Consider the following 15,750-nt stretch of genomic DNA (forward strand, 5'->3'; position numbering starts at 1 on the left):
TTTTTTCTTATTCTACCAGCATGTGGACTCAAAGTATGCAGCATTTTTTGTCGTTTTTATCAGCTTTCTGAGATACCCACATCCCAGACTTTATGTGAAAGTATGATTTCCTCTCTTTCTTATTGTAAATAGTGGAAGTGACAAAGAATGATGTAGCATGGTCCATGTGAAGGCTGTAGCAGGGTGATGAGACACGCACAATAAGTATTCCTTAGAGACCATTTCTGGCTTTCATAGAACTTTCTCATCTACCATCTCAGTAAGCAGGTAGGAGAGCTAAATACTACTATCACCACTGACAGATAAGGAAACTACAACTGAAAAATCTAAATTGATGTCTCCTTACACTTAGTTTGAGTCCTTGGCCTTAAATTGAACTATTCACAAACTTCTGTTTTCATTCTGTTAGAAAAAAGGTGGATATAATTTTGATGGTTTTCAGCCCCAATTCCAGATTTCTGTGCTTATATAGCACCATTTATATAGAATAATCACAATTATTAGAGAGTATGAATGTAATATTTGCGAGATAGAAAGCTCGAAATGAAAATTTTAGTAACTGACCACAAAAATAAGAAAAGTAACTCAATTTTTTTTTTTTTTTTCTTTTTTTTTTGAGACGGAGTCTTGCTCTGTTGCACAGGCTGGAGTGCAATGGTGCTATCTTGGCTCACTGCAACCTCCGCCTCCCTGGTTCAAGAGATTCTTCTGCCTCAGCCTTCGGAGTAGCTGGGATTACAGGCACCCACCATCATGTCTGGCTAATTTTCGTGGAGACAGGGTTTCACCATGTTGGCCAGGCTGGTCTTGAACTCCTGACCTCAGGTTGTCTGCCCGCCTCTGCCTCCCGAAGTGCTGGGATTACAGGCGTGAGCCACCGCACCCAGCCCAATATTCTTGACCGTGTTTAATTTCACATATTAAAGGTCAGTTTTTTTTTTAAGAGTGATATTTTATTATATAGATTTTTGAATATTCTCTTGTTCTAAATGCACCAAAAAATGGAAAAAAAAAAAAAACTAAAAGTCATTTCTTCATTCTAAATGTTAATTCAGACAGACTGAGTTGATGTCCAGGTGATGATGATGTTCCTGGACCATCAAATGCACTTTGAAAATCTGATTTCGTTAATATAATGTCTCTAAGAAATTTTAAAGTCATTCATTTCAACATTGTTAGCGAGCTAAATTAAAGAAAATATGTTTAACTGATTCTGTATTCCATCCTAGTTTTCTGAACTTGATTTTTACGCTACCCAAATTCCAGGTAACCACCTTCTAAAGCATGTTAGAGGAGCAGGTAGACAAGCTCCTAACAATGAAACCACAGGACTGCTGAAGTTCACTTGAGTGTGCTGCCCATGTGGCAAAAGCTATCAGAGCAGAAAAGGGATCACGTACAGTGTGACGGAGAGTTTCATGGTTTCTGCACTAATAGCTGTTAACTTACGAGAGTGAGCTTTGAAATATAATTAATGGTTTTTGGTTCTATACCAGCAAAGGGTGTTTTGTTCCCCCTGCCAGTGTCTTCATCATATAAACATGGATCTGCCTACTCATATTTGCCATAATTTGCATTGACCCTTTTTTTTAATCATCACCACTGCTCCCTAACCAATTTTAACATATTTTTATTTATGATTTCTTATTAGATCTTGCACATTGCCAGTCAAACCTTGTGGAACTTAGCAAACTCCTGCAAAATTTGGAAATACTTCAGAGAACTCAGTCAGCACCTAACTTTACTGACATGCAGGTAAACATATTCCTGCTGCTGGTAAAAGGACTTAGGATATTAATTTATAATCTTTATTGGGTTGTTCTATGAATATATAAGGTAATATTTAAAGATAGGTAACTACAATACAGACATTTGTTTATATTCTGGAGTTATTTTTAATATTTTTTGAATCTCGGTGTCAGTGTGTTAATTAAGATGATTATTTTAAAGTGTTTTACATTTAAATATACACTAGCCAGAATAAATAAATTCAGTATCTGAATTATTCTTCCGTGTTTGTGTTCTATTGGAAATGGTAGCTTTGAAGATATGCTTTAGATACTCTCAGAATTATTACTATCTTTTCATATAGAAAACAAAGCTAGAGATTTCTAATCCTGTATTTATTTTGTTTATCAGAAAAATATATTTTATAATTAAGTTCTTATCTCTGCTTTTAATGCCCACTATGCATCTGATATGCCTTTCTCTCCTGGCTGGTTTGCTTATAGGCTCTAACAATGATCCTTTACTAACTTGCTGTGTTCTTGTCTATACCTGTATCATCTGTGTGAACTTAATAATACTTTGTTGCTTTTAACTATTTGTGTAATGTAGGCTAACTGTGTAGATATTTCAAAGAAAGACAAGCGGGTCACAAGACGATGGAGAACAAAAAGTGTCAGCAAAGATACAAAAATACAACTGCAGGTACAGATTTTACTTTTCCTTCATTCATGTTTCTACATAATTTTAAAGTACTAGTCTTTATACATCAGTTAATGCGCGTTAGATTGAAAGGGTAACTTAACTGCTTTAAAGCTGGCGCTTTTCAAACTCTCACATTGTCTAAAACAGTGGGAAATCTCTGTATTTTTCTCACTCTGGCATAAGTGGGAAGGATTTAAAAGAAAGGTTGAAATTATACAATATGTGTTCAAAATGGCATTTTATTCTCAATTATAGCCTTTGAACCATTAAAATATATTTTAACAAAAAGTTATCTTAAAAATCTAGATTGAAAATCTAGTGGGTTATAATGAACACTCATTTAAAAATACTAGATATTAAAAGAGGCATTTATGTGTCAGCCTTGTCCAAATTTTTTCTATCAAGAAAAAGGGTAGGAGGTTCAATACATTAGAAATCAACAAACCCAGATTCTAGTCTAATCACTGTGATTTTCTGGCAGTATAATTTTGTAAATTTCTGTTAAATTTCCTGAGCTTCCGTTTGCTCCTAAGTGATAGAGTTTATTTAATAAGCTCTGAATTCTCTTTCAACTCTAAAATTCTATGATCCTTCAAAAATAGATATTATTTGGCTTTCAACAATCACCTTAAAATCTGAACTAAATTCTTAAGAGCTTGTAATAAATGTACTTGAAATTTATTTGAAATAAATTACATATTTGAAATGAGTGACATTTTTAAAGTAAGATCCTTTTATATTGTTGTGTTTCAGTGATTCAAAATATGGTAGATTATGTCATAAACCATATTACTTTCAGATTTTTAAACTAGAATTTCCATTATTCTCATCCTGAATGCATATTATAAATGGCCCTTGTCCTGCACAGTCAAGATTAGACTTTATGATTTGGCTCTTTAAAATTATTATACAAATAAATTTATATTCTAATGCAAAGGTAGAAAGAAGTACTTTTCAGAATTCTTCAGTCCCTTCTGAATAATTAACAAAATAATTCTTCTCTAATTTTGACTTCATTAATAACATTCTTTGTATTGCAATTCTGACTGTGTAAATAACAAACTGTTGCTTTGCTTGCTAATCTGATATATTTGAAAATAAATTTTCATAAGCACTAATACCTATGTTTTTTTTGTTTAGAATGTCTACATTCAATGAACACAACTTTTTGTGTTCATTTGCTCAGTACGTTTCCGTGTGTTTTCCCCTCTGTTTATAAAATTAATACTGTAGGGAGAGATGTGCCAAGTGATTTCACAAGAAAATTACTTAAAATTGCTTTTGGCAGTTTTATTGGTTTTGAACTTGTGAGTGTCTAGTTTTGTTTGTTTGTTTGTTTTAAGCGTGGTGTCTGAGTCAAAGCCAAGAACAAGACTCATTTTTATAAGTAAAAGAATCATTCCCCTAAATAAAATAATTGAAGAAGGCCTGCATCACAAGAAAGAACACATACATTTGTTAATAGATGTTGTTTTAATCTTGTGTCTATAGTGTATGCTATTGACCACATTCTTGTTCAGAGCTGCTGTCTTGGACAGGTTGGTTCCCAGTGAGTTGTAGTGCAATGTCCCAGCTACCTTGCTGCATCTAGGAGCTCCACCGGAGACCCCAAATCACTATTTTTTTTTTCTCTGAAGGACACAGAATGCAACTGGAACTATACCACCTAGCCTCTCAGCCTGTGGTTTTACATAGACAGAAAAGTTATGAAGATTTTTTTGAGTCATCAGGAGAAAATGTCCAAAAAGCTAGAAAATACTCATTCATACTCCTGCCACATCTTTGGGTGGTTCATTTGTTTTTAAATTTTTATTTATGACTTGTGACTTTGCTAAGGATAATAAAATGGCCTTTGTAATTCTAGTTGAGTTATTTTTGAGGGAAATTGAAATCATCTAATCCCTCAAAGACACTCAAAGACAACTGCCTTTTCGAAGTGGGAGATTTAGTTCCAATTCCAAGAAGAAACAAATAAACTTAGGAATGGCAGTAAGCTGTTAATCATTCCCAGAGAAACTCCACTTCCACCTGGACTAAAACAAAAGGTATTTTAAGGGGAACACAGCAGAACTGGGTCCTATCCGTGGACCTTTTCTGCTTGCCCAAACCAACAGGTCTTGCAGGAGCCTCAGGATACTCGTTCTCTACTACTGGGAAGTTCCTCCAAGATCCTTCAAAATTCACACTTGGCTACGGAATCATAAGTTCATCTAGGATGAGTATGCCAACATGAAAATCTTTACTACTCAGTATTTTGCCTAGAGAGAGGCATAGCATCTAATGTTACTCTAGTGGATTAAAGATACCCACCACTTTCTCCTTCCTTATACCCAGCTTTTTCCCCTCCTGTTTTAAATGTTTTGATAATGGGAATTCTATCTAATGAGTCCAAGCATTTGTTTTGAGTCAATGATCATCTCACCACTCGAACCACTTTCGCTGATGTTTCAGCCAATATGAGAGGCTCTCAAGTGGTGAGAGTTCATTTTCCGTCCCCGTCTTCTTCGTAACTAAGTACAACAGCCATTGGGAGGGTGCCCAGATCATCCAGTGGTGGTGGTTGTGGTATTGTTGCTGCTGTTGTTGTTATCGATGTTGTGTTACTGAACTTTGTACTCAGTATTCCATAGTAGTTGTCATTTTGAAAAAAATTATAAAATAGGTCATTAAAAAAATTGACCACAAGAAAGTTAAAATGAAAAACATGTTATACTGGATGTTTGATTGCTTATTCTTGTGTAGGTTAGATTGTGCTATTGATTTAAATGAGAAGGTTAAATTCTAGACCAGTATGGCCTTGTTTCTACTGGAAACTATTGGGTAGTTGGCCTCAGAAATTCCTATTATGTAACTCATGAAGTCAGCATTTGTCCTAGAAGGTTCTGTGGAGACTACCTTTTAGAAAAAGGATTTCTTCTTGCCTCCTTAACTTCGAACTTTCTGGTTCGAATAAAAATCTCAATACCATTTTGCAGTAACAATTCAGCTGTGTTTTAAATGAAGTAAGAGGAAGGCAAGAAGGAAATATTTTGAAAGAAAGAGCTGTTAGATCTCCTGTGTTGCTGATAATATGAATTAAATACTAGATCCCTGGACGTTGAAGGGAATGGGGAATAGTAGAAAGTACATAGTAGCAGACAGATGATTTTATGTTGCTCCTGTGTAGCTGTCCTGCATCTCATAGATGCTCAAATTATACTGAAGGCTGAAAATAAGTTCTTCCTCCTTTTACTACATTAAGGAAAAGGGATTTTGTCTAGAAAATATTTTTGTGGAAAACAGATTATGTGTGTGTGTGTGTGTGTATGACAAACATATACGTATATGTATGCAGAAGACTTATGAAGATGGAAAATAAATAAGATTGTAACTTTGGAACTTTTTTGAAGATTTAAAGATAGAAAAATTTAAAATATTTTTCTGACATCCCAAAAAGACTAAAGCAGTCCTACTGTTTCTTCAATCTGGGCTGTTAGGAGATTCTAAGAAAGTATATCTTAATTATTTGGAAATGAAATTATTGCTCATGGCTGGGCAAGGTGGCTCATGCCTGTAATCCCAGCATTTTGGGAAGCCAAGGTGGGAGGGTCACTTGAGGCCAGGAGTTCAAGGCTGCGGTGAGCCATGATCATGCCATAGCACTCCAGCCTGGGCAACAGAGTGAGACCCTATCTCAAAAAAGAAAAAAAAAAATATTGCTCACAACCTTGAGGAGTCAGGGTCTGTCAGATGGAGGCAAAGTTGAATGATTAGAAGGAAATGTCATCATCCCTTAATCCCATCCACCAAGAGGAAAAAAACAAAATGAAAGAAAGCTGTAGGATTCTTCTACTGGTTTGTACATAGATGCGCATTACTAAATGAAAACTATGCTTTCAGGTTTTCGTAGTTGATTTTTATAGGCATTGTCCTCACTCACTGAGGAACTTAAGTTTTCTTTTCTGATCTTATGGGATCTGGCATCTTCCTTGGAAAATTCTTAGACTTGAAAATCCCAGCACTGTTACTGATGTGGAGTCCCAGATAGTGAGCTGTATAATAGGAGATTAAGTAGGAAGTTGAAGAACCCTCATACCCTTCCCTTACTTTTTTTCTTCCAGTAAGAAATTAAAAAAAAAAAAATTCTGTCTGGCCATTAGGAGGCTCTCATTACAACCTGTTCATTTTAGCCTTCCTACGTTATTTAATCAGTTTTTCCTGAACTTAGTTTTCCTTGCTACCATTTGTTGAATACCTTTTGACTTCATATAACATGATATCATATGAATAAAACAGTATGCATATTTATTTTACCTTAAAATTGCAGGCTGTCCATCAGTTTATAACTCCGTCTCCTTTTGGGGTGTGAGTTATAGTCAGCAAATAGAATTCAGGTGTTTGAGTAATCTGCAATGACAGCAATGAACATTTCTCATAGCATGAATGCCCCTGTGAGCTCTTTTCGATGCTGATTTAAGAAAAGTCGACTTCAGTTAAAAACTGTCCCTCTCCTTGTCTGATTATCTTTCATCCTCCCATCTTCCACCCTTTCCTCCCCCGTCCTGTGTTTCCTCCCCCCTTCTCTTCTCCCATTCACTGTCAGGAAGGGCCACCTGTGAAGGGCCAGTTCAGCACAACTCGGCGCCGGCAGAGGCTAGCGGCAGCAGTGGCTACAACAGTGAGTGGATTTCAATCTCAAGTGGAAGTTTAATAAGAATGAAAACCTGTGTACAAGGGTGACCCCCTTGTCCTGATGGTGCCACTGGTGTGTGATGGTGTCACCTGTAGCCCAATCATGGCAGCATAGCTTTCGCATGTTCTCTGGCTGTCTTTGCATGGCAGGAGTCAAACACGGGTATTCCTTTTTACAATGGAGAACTATTATATAATCCAGTTCTTTTGCTATACGTGAAGACATAATTTAAGTCAAATTTGCAAAATTGAGTGCAGTGCCCCATGATGTGAGCTTTCCTTAAATTATATATATATTTTTTTTCTTTTTTACCATACTGATATTGGAACTTTTGCTAACTAATTTCTCTTTTCCTAAGAAAAGTCATGTTACTACAGACATAAATTGTGCTTTTTTTTGTAGCAGTGTGACTATTTGAAAAGGATGTGAGAATAAAGAAATGAGAGGGTAAGAAAAGGTGAATTTTGCTGTCATCTCTAAATGGCTACCCAAGTTACACTTAGCAAGGGAAAATTGTTTTCTGAAGAGAATATTGACATGAAAATTAGAAATTGTAGTGTGGAAATGACAAAAATAAAGACAGTTTTATGGTATTTAATCCATATCTAGAGGCTTTTTTTTTTTTTTTCCTGAGAGAAAATAGAATGGATATAAGGAGAGTAGAGAACATACTGAGGTAGATAAGGCAAATGGATAGTGAATGACTTGTCTACAGAATATAAAATAGAGTATCAAAACACAAGAACTCCTTGCTGGATAAAAGTCAATTAAAAACTTTGTTTAATCATGAGAGCCTATGAACTTCGTAAAATATAGTTTACTGAGTTCATAGCAATCATAGATGTTAGTTTTTTGGCTATTAGATAATACTTCCTTAATTAACAACAGTCTTGCTGTCACTAAGGGTGGAATGTATTTGAAGACTAGAATTGCTGAAAAAAATATGAAAAAGTTTTGGCTGCATTACAGGAGAATGGATGCTGATGTGAGGATTGGTGGCTTTCTACTTTATGATTAGTAATTGGCTCTTGCCTTATATCTGGGTGTTTAGCTAGACTGAGAAACAAATTTGCTTTTGATTATGAAATGAACCAGTGACTTGGAATTTATTAGGGAACTGACTCTTAAACTCACAGTTTTGTAAACATTTGAACAAACAAATTATTGAAATAGCTTTCATGGTCCATGTATATCTTATGCATGTATTCAAATGCAGATGAATAAATCCCATGACACTGATGTGGTAACAGATTCTGACAATAGATGCACATATAATCAGTTCAATATTATTAAAGGTAATTTTCCATTTATAAAATTAATAAATACACATGGTTATTAGAGATAACAACTTAGTATGGAAAGGAACAGTCCATCATTTTATGAAAACACTGTTTTCTTAAGCAATATACATTTAAGATGCCATGCAGAGAAGTGATTCTGTCTCTTCTGTGTTAATTTTTTAAATTGCAGACACATACAGTGAATATAATAAAACTGAGATTAGTACCTATTTGAATAGAATGGGTTCATATTTTTAAAATTGGCAGTAGAAGAGAAAGAGCTTTTAAAAGAAGAAACCATTAATGCCCACCTCCCAGGTTAGCTGTGACTATAGAAGTTATGAGAAAAACTTAGTGGCATGTAGTAAGAAAAGCTACTGGCAACATTTAATAATGTATTCAGGAATAACTAGGGGGACTGGCTACTCCAGGATCTATAGCTTTGTCTCCATACCAAAATGCCGCAACATCTAGCAGATGTTTCAGAAATTTATTCTTGATGACTCTTAGCGCTAGCATTCAGAATAGCCAACTCACAACAGCAGCCAGACCCAACAGAACAGGAGACTGGAAAAAGAGAAATACTGGCTCTTCCCCATGGAAGAACACTGAGGATCCCAATGCAGTCAGTACCCTCAAAGAATCTCTGTACACATAGTGCAGAATAGCAACAGCAGGAGACTTTTCCCACTGGCTTGATGAGTCCTGTAAGCATAGTATCTATCTTAGACCTACTGTGTAGACTTTCATGTCTACCATTGCTGAATTTCACTGTCAGCAACTCCATTGTCAACTCATTTCGCTTTTGACTTCTTCATGGACAGGTGTTAAGAGCATCTCCTAATGCTACCAGAATATTCTAGGATCGGGCTTCCCTCCTGTCATAGGACTTACAAGAAGGCCTTGAATTTCTTTCCTGCACAAAGTAGAAAGGCCCAAATTGAGTGTTGAGGGTTCTCAGATATAAACGTGGAGAGCTGTAGGCAGCTTGCACTCCAGCCATCACTGACAGAGAAACCGGTTACCACTTAGATTTTTGAATCCCATAATACTCAAATTGATGAATAAAAAGCTGAGTAAATAAGTCCCCAGTCTGAACAGATATTCAATTAGGGTTAGATTAATACATCCCAATTTGTATTCTCAAAAGCCCTCAATTAAAATGACCCATTCTACATACCTCTTTTTAACAAAAAAAGGTATACCAATATATAAACATTTTCAGTCAGAAGTATATGAAGATTAGTTCTCAATTTCCCAGGAAACCATCTGATTGCAATTTGAATGGAACATTCAAGTCTCTTTCCCTATGGGTAATACGCAAAACCACTTTTACTGTTTTAATAGCCAGTTTAAGTTTCCATTATGTTCAAAATATAAGTTTGTAACTTATGTTTTTCTTCTCAGCATCTGACTCCAACATTTAATAGAGGAATAATAATTTATCTCAGGGACAAGTCTGGGTCCTTCCTGGACTCCCTGGGTTTTTACTGCATAATGGCCTCTATATAAGCTTCCCACCAACTCTCATGACCCCACTCCTCACCCGCTCAAGGAAGAGACTCCTTTTCCAAGCCATGTGAGTCCTTGGAGTGTTGAAGGCACCTGAATGCAGATAAAAATCCTTCTCCATGATGCTCAACATATTACCAAAGACCCACATTTATTTTTCTTAATGCTGTTCTAGTTTCTTATATCAGAAAACTGTATCATTAATTCTGAAAACTCTCAGATCTACCTATTTTTTTCACTCAGAGTCTCTCCCCATGACATCCTAATCTCCAGCAACTTTTCCATGGATTCTGTGTCCCTCAAGGGGCTGACAGTTCTTTCTAGATTTAGCATCACCACAGTTAGGGTCAGAACTTCCTTTCTCTATCTTCTGACATCCTGCCACATAAATACCATTCCTTTGTACGTATCCTAAAAGGTCCTCAGTCCTTGTTATTATTAAGTTACCTGGACAGGATTCCAGCAGAGTATTGAACCCCAGCACTCCGTTTTCTTAAATGGCTTATTGGCCACTTCTGGGTCTCAAATCTAGAATAGACAGAACTTTTCAGCCTGATAGTATTGATAAACAAGCTGTTTAACAATCATCTCCCAGCCCAGTGTAGCCAAGTTCTCCAAAGAAGATGAGGTAGGGTTCCTTTGACGACTCCAGATACCAAATGCTTCAAATAACATATATTAACATGCTTAGCTTAGCTGAATTTGGGGGGAAAGCTTCATGCTCACTTTCTTCCCCAGTAAGTCTTGGATATCTTTTAAGAGAAATAAATCCTTGCCAGGACAATGCTGCATCAGAAGGATGCTCTGTCTCAACTGCCCTCAACCTGCAGCTCAGGCCAGATATTTTGGTTCTTTCCATCTCTTCCATTTGTCCTCTAAATCCTTGGAGAAAACGTGCCCTCTTCTCCTTCCCCCTTTCTCTCACCAAGTATGTTAGGAATTTTAAAGCAAAAACCAAAAAATTAAAAAAGAAGAGGTCCTGACATACATATCCGTCAGAGGGTAATGGTTCCTTCCTCCCACAGCACATTCCCCGTTAGCTAGGGGGTGTGAATTATCCTATCAGTTACACAAAATTCCAACCTGTGGTGGAGTCTAAGAGTCTGGTTCTTGAAAATAATTGAATGCACATCTGTGCAATAAGAATTAAGGAGAAGTTATTTGTGATCTGATTTGCAGGAAGAATTGGTATTTTCCTTTCCAGGAATGTTTGACTGACATTTGTAATGTTTGGGTAAAGCCTTCTTAAAGGGGAGGAAAAGGTGCTTTGCCTCCACCCATCAGGAGCCTAGTCCGTATCCAGCCTGGGCAAGGAAGTACCTCTAGCCATGTGGAAAAATCTATAGTAATATGACTTTTTCTACTTACTGCTTCTCAGTATTGGCCGGTTCATGAACCATGTGCATATATGTAATAGAGTTGTGTGTAACATACAAAGGTAAACCACAGTGATTTATATAATATGTATTTCATTTACTAATATAAAATTTAGTAAGTCAATTTCCAAAATAAGTGTGAGTCTCTTTAAGCCATTACTGTATTTACTATTAAGCCTGATTTGTTTTTTATTTAATGGCTACAGAGTAAGTGAATCTTCCAGTATATGCATCTCTTGAATTTTACAGGTTTAGTAAGATCCTGCTCCAGGCTCAGATAGTCCAGACTGTTAAGAGAAGGTCAGCTACATCACAGTTCAGACTGCTGTTTTTCTGCCAGTTATTTTTGAGGTGCAAGTATGAGTTCAGAGTTTAAGCTTGCCTGAGATTATATCTTTTATTCCTGTCATTCTGTAGTCATTTCTCTCTGTAACTGAAAAATCGGTGAGTTTGTGGCAGTTCTAAATCAATAATGGGAAATGAGACTCCCTCTTCCCACCCCAACCGCCTGCAAAATAAATGAGTACTGAGTGTCTCCAAGTGTGTTATCAGAGAGGAATCTATTATTTTGAAGAATGGGAGAGGTCTTTTCTGTGTAGGAGAATGTGAAACAATGCACTGTTGCTCTTTAATAATTTGTGTCTTCCCCTTTCAGGTTCCTTTCAGTGCTACCATGTCACCAGTTCGCTTGCATTCCTCCAACCCCAACCTTTGTGCAGATATTGAATTTCAGACTCCCCCTAGCCACCTCACTGACCCTCTGGAAAGTTCAACAGATTATACAAAGCTGCAAGAAGAATTTTGTCTAATCGCACAGAAAGGTAATAACAAAAATAATGCGCCCTTTAAAGAAGCTCTCTTTGATGAAAGATTATCCTTTGTTCTTTTATCTTTGTCTTTGTGGTAATGATAGAAAGACTAAATGGTTTCATATAGTGGTTGAAGTTCTATATACAAAAATGCAACAGGACATGATGCTTGCCTGTTGGAAGATCACACATCACAGGTTTACAGTTTTGACTAAAGAAAGAAAGTGCCATGGGGGTGGGAGATAAATAAATTATACACAATCTGGCAAGATACTACTACTCAACGTTTTTTTCAATGTGTCTTAGTTATCATTTAATACGTATTTATTGGTTCTCTTTAGATTCTGTTTATTTCTTTTTTTATTAAATAATACTCATTTATTGGACTTTACAATTTGTGGGTCGGGAATTCAGGCAGGGCTCAGCTAAGCAGCAAAACCTCTGAGCCACGTGTCTTCGACTAGCCCCAGTCACTAGGATTCGGCTGCAGGTTGAACTGGGCTGAAAGACCCAAGGTGGCTTCCCTCCTGTGCCTAGCATGTTAGCTGGACAGCTGGAAGGCTGCACACAACTATGCCCCCTTCCTCTCCATGGCAGTTTAGGGTTCCAAGAGCCTGGCAGTGGAAGCTGCTCGTCCTCTTCAAGGCCAGCTCTGGAACTGGTGTGGCATTCTACTTCCGTTGTATTCTATTGGTCAAAGCACTATAGGCCAGCTCAGATTTGAGGGGAAATTGATTCCACATTTGAGCCTCTTCTTTATGCTCTGTGGCTGATGATAACGATTTAATTTACACAACAAGCCTCATTGAAAATTTAACATAAAGAAGACGAGAGCAATATTAATTTGTTTATGTAACAGCATTGATTTATAACCAGTAACTTCTACTTTGGGGAAGGAGGTGCAAAAGGTAGAGTGTGACCACAAATGCGGGAGTTGAATATATGAGTATGGCACAGCTGCTAAGGGAAGATGGTACTTTGGGAGGCAGGCCCAGGAAAACTTTGTGTATTTGGTTGCAATTCTGAACCTTCTAGGAAATCCAAGTATCAACAGAGTTTTAAAGCTTCTGTTGAATGATACATCGCATTAACCAACTGAAAGAAAAAAACCACATAATCATGTCATTTGCAGAAAAAGCATTTGTCAAAGTTCAATACCCTTTCTTGATTAAAAAGAACTCTTAATGGTTTAAGTATAGAAGGAAAGTTTCTCAACAGATTATAATAAAGGCTGTTTATGAAAAACACACAGCTAACATCACTTAGTGGGGAGAAATGGAAAGCTTTTCCTCTGAGATCTGGTACAAGGCAAGGTGGCCCACTCCTCCTGCTTCTATTCAACATGGTACTGGAAGTACTATCAAGAGCAATTAGACAACAAAAAGAAATAAAAGGTATCCAAATCAGAAAGGAAAAAGTAAAATGATCTCTATTTGCAGATGACATGATCCTATGTTTAGAAAACCCCAAAGATGCCACCAAGAAACTGTTAGAGCTAATGAATGAATTCATTAAAGTTGCAGGATATACAATGAACATACAAAACCCTGTTATTCTATACACGAATAACAACATAGCTGAAAAAGAAATCAAGATCAATCCTATTTATGACAAAATAAAATACTTAGGAATAAATTTAACCAAGGAGTTGAAAAACCTGTACACTGAGAACTATAAAAAAAAATTATGAAAGAAATTAAAGAGGACACAAATAAACAAAAGATATTTCATGCTCATGGATCAAAAAGTTATGTTGTTAGAATGTTCATACTTGCAGCCATAAAAAAGAACAAGATCATGTGTTTTGCAGGAAAATGGATAGAGCTAGAGGTTATTATCCTCAGCAAACTAATGCAGGAATAGAAAACCAAATACCACGTGTTCTCACTACAAGTGGGGGCTAAATGACAACAACTTATGAACACAAAGAAGAAACACAAGCAAAAAACACTGGAGCCTATTTGAGGGTGGAGGGTGGGAGGAGGGAGAGGAACAGAGAAGATAACTATTGGGTACTGGGCTTAATACTTGAGTAGTGAAATAATCTGTACAATGAACCCGCATGACACATGTTTACCTATGTAACAAACCTTCACCTGTTACCCCTAAACCTAAAATAATAGCTAAAAAAAGTTCATACTACCTAAAGAAATATACAGATTCAATATAATTCCTATCAAAATGCTAATGACACTCTTCCAAGATATAGGAAAAACAATAATAAAATTCACATGGGCACTCCATTCCAAGATGGCAGAATAGGAACAACTCCAGTCTGCAGCTCCCAGCGTGATCAACACAGAAAATGGGTGATTTCTGCACTTCCAACTGAGGTATCTGGTTCATCTCACTGGGACTGGTTGGACAGTGGGTGCAGCCCACGAAGGGTGAGCCAAAGCAGGGCAGGGCATCACCTCTCCCAGGAAATGCAACGGGTCTGGGGATTTCCCTTTCCTAGCCAAGGGAAGGCATGACAGACTGTACCTGGAAAAACGGGACACTCCCACCCAAATACTGCGCTTTTCCCAAGGTCTTGGCAACCGGCAGACAAGGAGATTCTCTCCCATGCCTGGCTTGGTGGGTCCCACACCCACGAAGCCTCGCTCACTGCTAGCACAGCAGTCTGAGATCGAACTGCGAAGCGGCAGCCTGGCTGGGGGAGGGGCGTCCACCATTGCTGAGACTTGAGTGGGTAAACAAAGCAGCCAGGAAGCTCGAACTGGGCAGAGCCCACCGCAGCTCAGCAAGGCCTACTCCCTCTATAGACTCCACCTCTGTGGGCAGGACATAGCTAAGTAAAAGGCAGCAGACAACTTCTGGAGACTTAAACTTCCCTGTCTGACAGTTCTGAAGAGAGCAGTGGCTCTCCCAGCATGGCGTTTGAACTCTGAGAACAGACAGACTGCCTCCTCAAGTGGGTCCCTGACCCCCGTGTAGCCTAACTGGGAAACACCTCCCAGTAGGGGCCAAAAAACACCTCATATAGGTGGGTGCCTCTCTGGGATGCAGCTTCCAGAGGAAGGATCAGGCAGCAATAATTGCTGTTCTGCAGCCTCCGCTGTTGATACCCAGTCAAATGGTCTGGAGTGCACCTCCAGCAAACTCCAACAGACCAGAAGCTGAGGAACCTGACTGTTAGAAGGAAAACTAACAAACAGAAAGGAATAGCATCAACATCAACAAAAGGGTCATCTACACCAAAACCCTGTTTGTAGATCACCAACATCAAAGACCAAAGGTGGATAAAACCACAAAGATGGGGAGAAACCATAGCAGAAAAGCTGAAAATTCTAACAGCCAGAGCACCTCTTCTCCTCCAAAGGATCGCAGCTCCTTGCCAGCAATGGAACAAAGCTAGACAGAGAATGACTTTTATGAGTTGGCATAAGTAGGCTTTAGAAGGTCAGTAATAACAAACTTCTCCAAGCTAAAGGAGCATGTTCTAACCCATCACAAGGAAGCTAAAAACCTTGAAAAAAGGTTAGATGAATGGCTAACTAGAATAAATAGTGTAGAGAAGACCTTAAATGACCTGATGGAGCTGAAAACCATGGCACGAGAACTTCGTGACACATGCACAAGCTTCAATAGCCAATTCAATCAAGTGGAAGAAAGGGTATCAGTGATTGAAGATCAAATTAATGAAATAAAGCAAGAAGACAAGGTTAGAG

At 37.7% G+C, this 15,750-nt stretch overlaps 1 protein-coding gene across 12 annotated transcripts in view; it reads left to right on the forward strand.

The window, feature by feature from the left end:
* The window catches only part of OSBPL6 (oxysterol binding protein like 6), a 210,398-nt gene that overhangs the window by 148,160 nt on the left and 46,488 nt on the right, over nt 1-15,750 (forward strand). For 5 of the 12 annotated variants that reach the window (XM_021923747.2, XM_021923744.2, XM_021923751.2 and 2 more), the window contains exons 10-13: nt 1,652-1,755; nt 2,338-2,430; nt 7,013-7,087; nt 11,926-12,091. In XM_021923747.2, the coding sequence (XP_021779439.1) occupies nt 1,652-1,755; nt 2,338-2,430; nt 7,013-7,087; nt 11,926-12,091 (438 nt within the window). The remainder of the gene's footprint in view (nt 1-1,651; nt 1,756-2,337; nt 2,431-7,012; nt 7,088-11,925; nt 12,092-15,750) is intronic. The other 7 variants (XM_021923754.2, XM_021923748.2, XM_021923750.2 and 4 more) reach the window with 3 other exon arrangements.

Source organism: Papio anubis, chromosome 10 (assembly GCF_008728515.1).
Source record: "Papio anubis isolate 15944 chromosome 10, Panubis1.0, whole genome shotgun sequence".
Classification (NCBI taxonomy): Eukaryota; Metazoa; Chordata; class Mammalia; order Primates; family Cercopithecidae; genus Papio; species Papio anubis.